Below are 10,738 nucleotides of genomic sequence, written 5' to 3' on the forward strand. Positions count from 1 at the left end.
TCCCCAAGGGGGGCCCCCCCCCCCATGGGCCAAAAGCCCCATAGCCATTTTCCCTTCCGGGAGGGGGGGCTTTTCTTGGGCCCTTCCTGGGGGGGCCCTTTTAGCCCCCCCCAAATCCAGGCTCATTCCCCCCCAAGGCCCCTTGGCCCCAGTTTCAACCCCAAGTCAATTTGGAAGCCCCCCTGGGAGAGTTCTTTTCAAGACTGGTTCCTAGACCCCCCTATCCCTACTATATTTTTGGAACCCCCTGGAGGCCCCCGGGCCCCCCCCCCCCCCCCCCCTAGGAGACACACGCTTTGGGCTTTCACCCTCAACTTGTATTAGTACTTAGACTCGGTCTTGGACTCGATTGCGGACTTGATCTCGGACCCGACCTCAGACTTGGTCTCAGACTCGATCTTGGACTCAACCTCGGACCCTATCTCGGACTCGGTCTCGGACCCAATCTTAGATCTCAGACTCTGTCTCGAACTTGGTCTTGAACTCAGTCTCGAACTCGGTCTCGGAGTCAATCTCGAACTCGATCCCGGACTCTATCTCGAACTCGGTCTCAGAGTCATTCGTGGACTTGATCTTAGACTTGGTCCCATCCGATGAACTCTTTATCATTTAAATCGTGCTTTCGGGGATCCTTTTAACCTATGACACCTTGGGGAGTTGGTTCCTTACATGGGCATTCATGGATTTTAAAGAGTTGGCATATCTTGACTACACTTGACCTTTTATTTTGCGCATGGATGCTTTTAATATTAATCTTGGAAGTGTGTTGATGCAAAAGAGCCTGAGTGTACTTAGTTAGCACCATCCCATTGCATATATAAGTTGTATATTACAACTAGTAAAGATGAATTATTCCACGCCAAAAAAGGAGTGTTTAGCAGTAGTCTAAGGTTTCGAGAAATTTCATACATATCTATATGGTTCTCGGAAGTTACTAGAAGGTGATCATATTGTTGTTACTTCAATATTGAAGTGGAAGAACCTGATTGGTTGTACTACTTAGTGGGCTTTGAAGTTTCAAATATATAATTTTGATATTGTTCATCGCCCGGGGAGTTCTATAACTGATGCTAATGTCTTTTCTCGAGCTCCTCTTTCTTCTTCACTCTCTTCTTATGTTTCTGACAAATTTGTTGTTCCAACATCTGTGGATTTTCTAGATGAGGATTCTATATCGTCGATAGTTGTTGTACTTGATGTTTAGTGTCCACAAGGTGCAGAGCAAGAGCTATTTGCTAATGACTTGCTATTCCGGCATTTACATCCTCAATATCGCCTTGAAGATGGCCTTCTTTATTTTGTGGGGACGGATCCTGATGATCATTTAAGGCTGGTAGTGCCTTCCATCTTTATTCCATGGTTTCTCCATGTCTACCATGATTCTGCTATTCTCTACAGGCATATGGGACATCGTCATATGACCAAGAAGCTACACAGGTCTTTTTATTGGCCAGAGCTACAACATGATGCTATCTGATATGTGCATAACTGTGTTTGGTGCCAAGCTCGTAATACTCCCCATCGTATCACGGAAGGACAATTGGAGTCAATTGTAGTTTCTCGTCTATTTGAGTTGGTGGTGTTTGATCTTATGGGACTTTTTCCACGATCAATTATTGGTAATGAATATATTATTATTGTTTTTGACTATTTGACTTATTGGGTGGAAGTTGGTGTTCTTGCTAGCACCTTTGCATATGCTGTGGTATACTTTTTCCTCAATTGAGTGGTGTTTTAGCATTCTTGTTTGGAGTGGATTCTTTCAGATGATGGTCTTGCATTTATGCTTTAGGCATTTCATGTTTTGACATCTCAGTTGGGGATATGCCACACTTTCACGAGTGCTTATCATCCACAATCAAACGGTTTGGTGGAATGGCTTATTTGGACATTCATGTAAGGAACCAACTTGCCGAGGTGTCGTAGGTTAAAGGAACCCTAAAAGCATGACCAAAATGACAAAGAGTTCATCGGATGGGACCAAGTCGAAGATCGAGTCCAAGACCGACTCTAGGACTGAGTTCGAGATAGAGTCCGGAATCGAGTCCGAGACCGACTCGGGGACTGAGTTCGAGTCCGAGTTCGAGACCGAGTTCGAGACGGAGTCCGAGATCCGAAATCAGGTCCGAGACCGAGTCCGAGGTCGAGTCCGAGGTCGGGTCCGAGATCGGGTCCAAGATCGAGTCCGAGATCGAGTCCGAGACCGAATCCGAAGTCGGATCCGAAATCGGGTCCGAGATCGAGCCAAAGACTAAGTCCAAATACTAATACGGGTCAAGGGGTGAAAGCCCAAAGCGTGCGTCTCCCAAGGGGGGGGGGGGCTGCAGGGGGTTCCAAAAGTATAGTAGGGATAGTGAGGTCTAGGAACTAGTCTTGAAGGAACTCTCCCGTGGTGCTTCCAAACTGACTTGAGGTTGAGACTGGGGCCGAGGGGCCTTGGGTGGGAGTGAGCATGGGCTTGAGTGGTGCCGGAGGGGCCACCCAGGGAAGTGCTCAAGAGCAGCTCCCACTCCCGAAAGGGAAACCGACTACGGTGCTCCCGGCTCATGTGGAGTGGTGCCCCACTTGAGTACCTTGTGGCTCATTGGTCCTCACCCTTCCTAGGGGCTTGGGCCTTCCCTTCGGGATGGAAGTGGGGGGGTAGAGGTACCCATACCGGGCCGTTAGGCCACGGTGTTTCGCCCCGACGTCTCGAAGCAAGTGCTGCACCCAAGACTTGGGATTTAGAGGGTCCCATGATCAAGTCTTGTGGTACCAAGGGGTGTTAGGAATCTGGAGGCTTAGTGTGCTTGGCTGCTTGTGCCTGCGGGGAGTGTACCTTAAGTCCAGTCTAACCCGGGGAGGGGGATTGGGAGAGATTTGGGAATCCGTAAATGGATGGCTAACACTCTGTTGCTCGTGCAATGAGTAGCTGAAACCAAGTAGGACCAAGTAGGAGCTGGTACCATAGGCGGGAACCTTGGCGAGGGAACATAGCACAAGCCAAGGCAGAGTTGGTCGGATAGACGAGGTAAGCTAGCAAATTGGAAAGGAAAAATTTGTGGCTTACAATTCAAATGAATGATCACGAAGTACGTGAACTTTTAGCATTCAGATTGGGATGGTTATTTGCCGTCTATTCAGTATGCATATATTACAGAGGTGTAGAATTTTATTAATGTTTCACCATATAAACTTTTATATGGTCATGATCCAATTTTACCAATAGAGCTAGGTTTACCTTCGCAATTGCCATGAGCTACTAAAGCTAGGTCGTAGGATCAGTATTTGATGAACATTCTTCCACTTGTTCGAGCAGCATCTGCCAAACACTTCGGCTGCGTATAAGTGGGACAACAACGGTGCTACAATTCCCATTATCGTCCACTTGCGGAATACAAAGTGGATGACTTGGTGTTAATCTATTTTCTTGATCTTATAGTACATGGTTTATCTAAGGGGCTCTTTGCTCAATGAAAAGGACCGTATCGGGTGTTGTGGCAAGTTGGACCACAAGTTTATAAGGTTTAGCATGACATTCAGTAGATTGATCCTTCAGAAATTGTACATGTGCAACAGTTGAAATGCTTCATACAAAGGGATCATGAACAACTAATACCACTTATATATCCGCCGATGCCTCCTCCTAACATTCCTTTAGATCCCAACCTTTTTACAAACGAATCCTAATGGTCTTCTATTATTCCAATAGGAGGGGATGATGTGAGGTCCAAGTGTATGGCTATAATGCTGTATACTAATATTAATGTAGTGGGATTTTAGTAGCCATCGGATTAATTTCAATTTAGACCATTCACTCCTATATATAAGATAGGATTTTTTGGCTAATTGATATATACATTTTCTATATTACTTTTCCATATTACATGCACTTACAGCACTTATGATTTTTAAAAAAGAATTTAAAAATAAACAGCCTTAAGTGTTTTAATATTTCAATTGATTAAGAGATTTTGAAAATTTGATCACTATTGGGGTTTTAAATCTACATGAGAATCGAAGAGTAAAATTAACTAGACCACATTGATCACAAGGAATTTACCTTGAACTCGTCAAGTGTGGTTTGCACAATTTTGCAGCCAATTTGTTGTAGTCTGCTCACAACAACAACCAAGTGTCGAGGCACAACTCAAGACATGGAAATGGATGACTGTGTTATGGCTGTGGTTGTTCTAATATCCTAAAATTTAATAGCTATTTTCATATATCATAGACTCCAATTAGGGTTTTGCCAAATGGAGTTTTTATTGTAGCCATAAGCAAGTGCCATGCACTCACTTGTTACTTGGCTATAACTCCTAGGACTGGGTGAAAGTCCAAAGCATGCCTTGCTGCTTGGCATGGCACTTCTTGCTTGGTGGCAGCCCTAGCAACTAGGTGATTGAGCACCATGGCTAGCTTTGCAGCAGCCCTAGTGGGCACTATAGCATAGCGTTGTTGCACACCACTTGGCAAGGTGCTTCTATAGCACGGCAGAGGTATGGCAGCCACGGCCAGTGTTGCTAAGCTATGTGAGTGGTGGATTTAGCAATCTTAGCTTGCAGCCACTAGTGCATTTATATGGTAAGATCTAGAGCACACTAGAATCAAATAGTGGCACATCAAGAGCACACTAGATAATGACACGATTTATGCCTTGCCTTAACTTGATCATGGTGTAGTAACACCAGCAGCCAATTAGTTTCCTGCAAGATTTCATGCACTCACACAACTAACAATTTTTAAAATTTAAAAGTAAGTAGATTGAAGTTTATACCTGAAAGCATAATTTTTCATTGCCCATATTATCGTTGTGTTTTAAGCTTCAGTTTCATTGGATCAAATTCTTCTCTTTTTTTTTCTTTCTTGGAAGAAGCATTTCTTGTTCCTATACAATCACCGCTTGCTTGTCTCGAATCCCAGCTCTATGTCTTTGACTGGAGGAGCTCCTATATGCTCTTGGAAATCGCTGGCCTTGAGCAATGACACATCTTCTTCATCGCCGACGGTAAAAGGGTCGCTGCTGGTGTTGCTCTTGATGTAAGCCGGGGCTGCCGCTGCGGCCTTCTTCTCGGCCTCGGCAGCTCTTCCGTAAAAAACCATGCCAATCACCGTGATCACCATGCCAAGGATGTTCTTGGACGTGATTATGTCGTGGAAAAACAGCCAGCCCATCGCAAGAACACACACCGTTTTTATGTGTCCCAGAACTTGGAACGTCACGGCCGAGAATCGGCCAATGACGAGATACTGACTTACGTTGCAGCCCACGGCCAGGAGGCACGAAAGGCTGATGAAGAGCTGGAAACCACAAACAAAAGATAGTACCGAATGAGCAGTCGATCCAAGAGAAAAAAAGAGCAGGAACTTACAAATGCTGCCGTCGATAAGGTGTAGTTCAACAAGTAGTTCCCTGTCAAGGCAAAATCCATGAATGGTCCCAGAGGTAGCAGCGAGGCAGCCTGGATTGGAGCGGTCTTGCTCAGTAGCTCAAACGAGGAAACGTTGTGCTTCTTTTGCAACGAACCGATGAACTGCGACAAGAGAAAAACGACGTCAGAGGCTTTGAAAGTCAGAAAGTAAAAGAAGAAGAAAAAACGAAGATTCCTTACGATCTGTTGCAATGCCGTAGCTAGCACGGCCATGACCGCAGCCATGAATCCTTTGAAGTTCACAGTCACATCTGTTACTGTGACAATGGCGACGCCAAACACGACCATGATCACCGAGAGTATCACCGGTCTGCTGTAAGTTTTGGCGTTGAGCACTCTCTCCAAGACGCAAACCACTGGTATCATGCTCAGCTTCGCGATCTGGATCAAGCAAGCAAAAAGAGAAAGAAAAAAGAGAAAGTGAGAGCTCTGGACAGGAATCCTTGGAGACTAACCTGGTAGAAGCCGACCGAGTTGAGCAAAAGGCTAAGATTCATTCCCACAATGGAGACGTTCGCAACGAGCGAGAACCAAAAGAGATCCCAGAAAGGGATCGGCTTGAGCGTGGTGTAGCCCAGCGCCGCTGAGGCAAAGCCTGCGAGGGACGTGACTCCAAAATGGCACGCTGTGAGCGTCGTAGCTGACCAAACACCGCGAGAGAGATGAGCATCAGAAAATTTCCCCAAAGAATGCGGGCAACCCACCGAATCTAAAGCCATAGCTCGACATAACCACCTTGTTGACGAAGATCAAGCCCACGGAAGTGACGACATTGAGCGCCCAGGATCCCACATCCCCCGCCAGCCTCTGCCTCTTCTCGCTCGCCATCGCTGCGATAAAATTCCGGGACGCGATCACACCACCATGAGCTCCGGCGCGCAGGGTGTCCCAGATTTCCCCACCGATCCCCTCCGGAATCTAACCTACCGGGGGACCAAACACCAGAACCCTAATTTCCAAATCTAGCGCGCTGGGCGCTTCTTTTCCCCCTTTTCCTCCGGGCTCTATTTCTACCTTTTTCACCTTTTTCTCCGGGTGTTATGTGTGCCGTCCACGTGAGACGGTAACTTCGTATTTACCCTGTCGGGGCAAGAAGATCCGACTCTGGCCGTTACCGGCGAATATACCCGATTACGGTGACGAATATCCCAGTAGCTCTGTCAATGTGGTTGGCACTGCAACCACTCTCCACTGGACAGCACAACAAACACTTAACTAAGATCTAACTTTAATTTTACAAGGTGAAAAAGACCTTCTTACCATCTTTTTTAACCTCTTTACCAACTTTTTTTATCTCCTGGTATAGATCTCGTGAGCGCCAAAACTTTTAGAAAAGTTTAGCGAGCGCTTTGCGTTGACAAACCCACACGCAAATCCCCGCATGGAGTTTTGTCACGCAAGGAACGCAAACTTTACGTAACTGGGAGAGGCTTACTAGTTTTAATCGGCAAATCTTTCACAATGTCAAAACTTTGTATGGTTTTTCCAGATTTTTTTGCCTTGTTTGATATAGACCCTTCTCTCAAATCAAGTAGATCAAGCATGATACCGATCGCCTGAAATAAATTTCCCCGCCTATTATATACAAACCAGTTTCTTCGTTTCTTCTTCTTCGTGAAACGCTCGCTTGGCGACGTTTTCAAAACGGCCTAAAACGAGAGACTTCGTCGAGTAGCAGCGGCTTTGAGCTGACAGAACAGCGCTGTGGACATTATGCTGCACAGAAACCACACCATTAGATGCTTTAGGAATCTCTTAGCAGCTCAAGGATGATGGCGAATAGTACCTCACTCCAGCAAGCGAGATGATATTCCAAAGGATCCCTGTCGATTGAATGGCACGGCTATACACACGCGATTGCACCTCCAGATACTTATGGTGCGCTGCAAAACGAAACTAGCAAGAGCTCTTAGAAACTTCCAAATGGAAAAGTTTATAGACGAACCAGGATTCACTGCAGCATCCATCGGAAGAACGTTGCTCTGTTTGCAAGAGGTGCAGTGCCAGCCGGCTTCCGTGCTAGATGAACGCGACACAGCTCTGTTCCGTGCACGAGGCCCTTGAGCTTGCGTTTGCGGGAGAAATGCACTTTGCATCCACTTGCAAGAATTCTGAGGCACCTGTCTCAGCCTGCTCATCACAAAAAGTTAATCATCCAGCTCGAACTTCACACTAGCTTACCGGCAAGTTTCCCAGATTCTTGCAAGAAGATCATCCGGAATGCTGAATGCGTTCTCGTCCGTCAAGTCGGAAGGAATGCCTGCTGGGAGCAAGTCATGCCTCCGAGATAGCGAACAGAGAGCCGATACCAGCTCCGTAAATTCTTCGTCGGAATATGTCTTGCTGCGGCACTCTGGAGTGGTCTCTTCACTGGAAATCTCTGCACGGTCAAGTGACAAGTAAATCAAAAGCTTTTGAATTTTTGCGAAAGCCACATACCTGCCGAAGCATGAACGCAGACTTGAGAGATGCACAGGTCTTGCAGTGAAGCAGCGGACTTTTTCGGAACCGCGTGACCATCGAGCAGCGCCATGGCTGCTGCGTCACAAGCCGATACATCACGCAAAACAATCCTGCTGAAACCAGTTTTAGTTGCGCGGCTAGCCGACGTTGAGAAAACGGGTCCACATGTTGGAGGAGGCTCTCGATTCACGGCAGCAGGCGTACAGCTGAAACTTTCCGGAGCTGCTGCTGCCGCAGCTGCATCCACGTCTATAAGCTGGAAAAGCTCCCAGCGAGACGGAGCCAGCCTCACAGCTCTTAGCACACCATTTGGCTCCGCACTTAAGTAGCGGCTGCAGAGTAGACAACAAGAAAAAAAACCCTGTTATAACAAAAGAACGAAAACGGCAAAACAAGCTTACTGTTTCCCGTGGATCTTCCGAGCAGTCCGTATCGTGAAGCCAATTATGCTTGCGTTTCTACAAATGGTTCCGGGAAGTATGGTCGCGTTAGACACCGGTTTGATCTCAAACAGAGAAGCAGAGCAGGGAAAGTGTACCGCTGGATCACTGGACTGAAAAACGATAGCATCAACAAAGGTCATCAGAAACTTGATGAGATAAAGAAATGATACGAACCTGATTGACACGACCGGAAGCGTCGACAAACATGTATACATCGGCTCGACGCTTTGATACAGTGGACAGAGCTGTCAGCGTGTACAGGGAATCACCGTGAGCTCTCAGATGCCAGGCGCCAATTCCCTGCAAGAAGTCCTTTTTCTCGCTAGAAATTATCCTGCATTTGCCGGTGTCTGTGCTTAAAAACCCGCCGTGAACGCTTCGGAGAAGGATACGTGAGCCGCTTGCAAGCTGGATGTTGAACAAATCGTTGCCTCTCCTGAGAACCCTTTTGTATATCAACTGGCCAAACTCCACACTGAGATGTCCCTGTGAATCCGACTCCGACGTTGCCTGTTGGATACTTATCTTGCTATCCGAGTGAAGCTGGATAGAAAACGTTTCTCGCCCTTGTGCATGATTGAGTCGAGTGGTAAAAACATTCCCATCCGGCTCAGCGCTCAGCTGTTTGCGCAGACAACAAACATGAGTCGCAAGAGATGGTTTTTGCAACATAAATTGGAAAACATACCAAGCACGTCCCGTCGTTGGTACGAATGGTGCAATGCCTTGCCGGCTCACTGACAACCTCCGCTTCCTCCTCTTCGTCACCTCGCCCAAGCAAAGCTTGCCACAAACCTCTGGATTTCTGTGAAGGCTTGGCAGTCTCGCTCTTCGCAGCTGGAAACGACGAAAAGATTAAATCGATCAGGAATTCCTCACAGCAACAAGGAGCCTGTAATGAAGAAAAGGTACGAGCAAAATCAAAACAACACCACGACTAAAAGCATGAACAACAACGTAGCAACAAACAACAACCGATACCTCCGCACGGGCGCTGACAACGTGTCTCGCAGCACATAAATATTTTTTGGTGCTCGCCTGCAACGTTACTCTCACTGGAGCCCGGACAATCCTGCAGCAAGGCGATCAGTTCTTCTCTCTCCAACACACCACGTAAAAGCTGCCAGAAAGAAAAAAGAAGAAAACCACTTACCACGGAGCAATCTTTGGAACGTCCTCCATAGATCTTTCTACGAGCATGAACATCTCCCATTTCCTTGCCTTGGCCGTTCCTCCATACAAACGACCATGCCAATCACTCGTGAGATATCCAGCTTGAGATCCTCCACGAAAGCTAGCTCCTGCAAGAGAAAGAAAAAAAAGATGAGCAAAACTTTGACAGGAGATCATGGAATGAAACACTACTTCCACTTTCGTCCATCTCTAGCGCGAAGAGCACGTCCTCGGAGCAGCATTCCGGGTCTCTCCGCGCACACCCAACAGCGCTATCGCGGCAGCACAAAAACCACGACGATGAAAACTGGAGCTTGTATCGCCCATCACCCTGAGGAAGCAAGAAAAAATCCGACGCCTCGGCCACTGTTCCAAAAAAGACCCTTTGATCCGAAGAGCACGAAAGCCAGCGATCGCACCACGACCTCGCGCGATACGAGCAAACCGGCCCCGAGAAGGCGCACCTAGAAGCGTGTACCTCCTTGTGGCCCTCCATGCCTGTTAGTGGCGAAGCATTCCTTCCACCGCCTAGAAAGAAAGATTGCCTCCACCCACGGGCTATCTATCTCACGAATGGAGCCTCGATTCTTCCTTGCCGATAGCGACAGGGAAACAATTATGGCTGGATCGTCCTAAATATCGCCGCAAAGCCCCCATATGTGTGATCACTTGTGATGGGAGATCGTGGATTGATCCGCCACTACCTAAGAGAGATTGGGAGATGGATCTTGGAAATGCGCGGCAGGAAGAAATTTTAAGACGCAGGGCCGCCTGTGGATCCGATGCTCGACACCCCAGCATCGATCGAGGGTACCAAGCGCCCTACATCTACATTTCTATGGATTACCCGCATCGATCATCGCCCAGGAGTGAGAGAAATGGAGCGACAGCCTGGGGCATGAGAGAACTCATCGCCATAGCCGGGGGTATATAACACGGAGATGGAATATTCCTTAGCAAAGCGGCGATTAGGGTTGAGGGTTTAAGCTTGGGCCACAAGCCTTTAACAAAATTGTTTTCTGGCAAAAAGGTGAAAAGAATTTCTTGATACAGACCTGCATAAGCTGAGTGACCGCCACATCAAACAACAATTACAGCAGGTAATGCCAACGATGAGCAAGGCCGAAGGAAAAAAGTCCAGCTCGAACCGTTTCAGGTAAGAAAGGTCTTCGTCCAAAGCCTGGGATCCAGAGTAGGCAGGCGCCAGTATTGTCTCCTTCCCGGCCCAGAGATGGTTTTTCGAGCAAG

General features: G+C 47.3%; 2 protein-coding genes across 3 annotated transcripts; both read right to left on the minus strand.

Moving 5' to 3' along the window:
* Positions 1–4,749: 4,749 nt before the first annotated feature.
* On the minus strand, positions 4,750–6,420 carry LOC9645924 (UDP-rhamnose/UDP-galactose transporter 3). Its single transcript, XM_002969912.2, has 5 exons — positions 6,116–6,420; positions 5,867–6,051; positions 5,592–5,792; positions 5,352–5,513; positions 4,750–5,280 (listed from the first exon to the last, which is right to left on the minus strand). Exons 1-5 carry the CDS (start codon positions 6,237–6,239, stop codon positions 4,876–4,878), a joined length of 1,077 nt encoding a protein of 358 aa, XP_002969958.1. The 5' UTR covers positions 6,240–6,420; the 3' UTR covers positions 4,750–4,875.
* A 426-nt stretch (positions 6,421–6,846) lies between these two features.
* On the minus strand, positions 6,847–10,451 carry LOC9645925. Of its 2 annotated transcripts, none has more exons than XM_002969913.2 (11): positions 9,683–10,451; positions 9,471–9,618; positions 9,299–9,389; positions 9,006–9,209; positions 8,492–8,938; positions 8,276–8,427; positions 7,851–8,206; positions 7,593–7,791; positions 7,357–7,541; positions 7,198–7,294; positions 6,847–7,127 (listed from the first exon to the last, which is right to left on the minus strand). In XM_002969913.2, the coding sequence occupies exons 1-11, from the start codon at positions 9,984–9,986 to the stop codon at positions 7,061–7,063; spliced, it is 2,250 nt and encodes a 749-aa protein (XP_002969959.1). In that variant the 5' UTR covers positions 9,987–10,451; the 3' UTR covers positions 6,847–7,060. The 2 variants fall into 2 exon arrangements, with proteins under 2 accessions (XP_002969959.1, XP_024530736.1); XM_024674968.1 differs by having other exon boundaries at positions 9,006–9,154; positions 9,683–9,799.
* Positions 10,452–10,738: the final 287 nt, after the last annotated feature.

The sequence above is a fragment of the Selaginella moellendorffii genome, unplaced genomic scaffold, assembly GCF_000143415.4.
Source record: "Selaginella moellendorffii unplaced genomic scaffold, v1.0 SELMOscaffold_13, whole genome shotgun sequence".
NCBI classification, from domain to species: Eukaryota; Viridiplantae; Streptophyta; class Lycopodiopsida; order Selaginellales; family Selaginellaceae; genus Selaginella; species Selaginella moellendorffii.

Bases quoted from the DNA above. Each gene is read 5' to 3' on its own strand.
- LOC9645924 (XM_002969912.2), bottom strand. From the start codon at position 6,239: ATGGCGAGCGAGAAGAGGCAGAGGCTGGCGGGGGATGTGGGATCCTGG. The intron at 6,052-6,115 runs GTGGGTTGCCCG...GTGTTTGGTCAG, and splicing joins GAGCTATGGCTTTAGATTCG to CTACGACGCTCACAGCGTGC. The intron at 5,793-5,866 runs GTTAGTCTCCAA...TGCTTGATCCAG, and splicing joins ACTCGGTCGGCTTCTACCAG to ATCGCGAAGCTGAGCATGAT.
- LOC9645925 (XM_002969913.2), bottom strand. From the start codon at position 9,986: ATGGAGGGCCACAAGGAGGTACACGCTTCTAGGTGCGCCTTCTCGGGG. The intron at 9,210-9,298 runs GTATCGGTTGTT...TCTTCATTACAG, and splicing joins TTGTCAGCGCCCGTGCGGAG to GCTCCTTGTTGCTGTGAGGA. The intron at 7,542-7,592 runs GTAAGCTAGTGT...TGTGATGAGCAG, and splicing joins AGAATCTGGGAAACTTGCCG to GCTGAGACAGGTGCCTCAGA.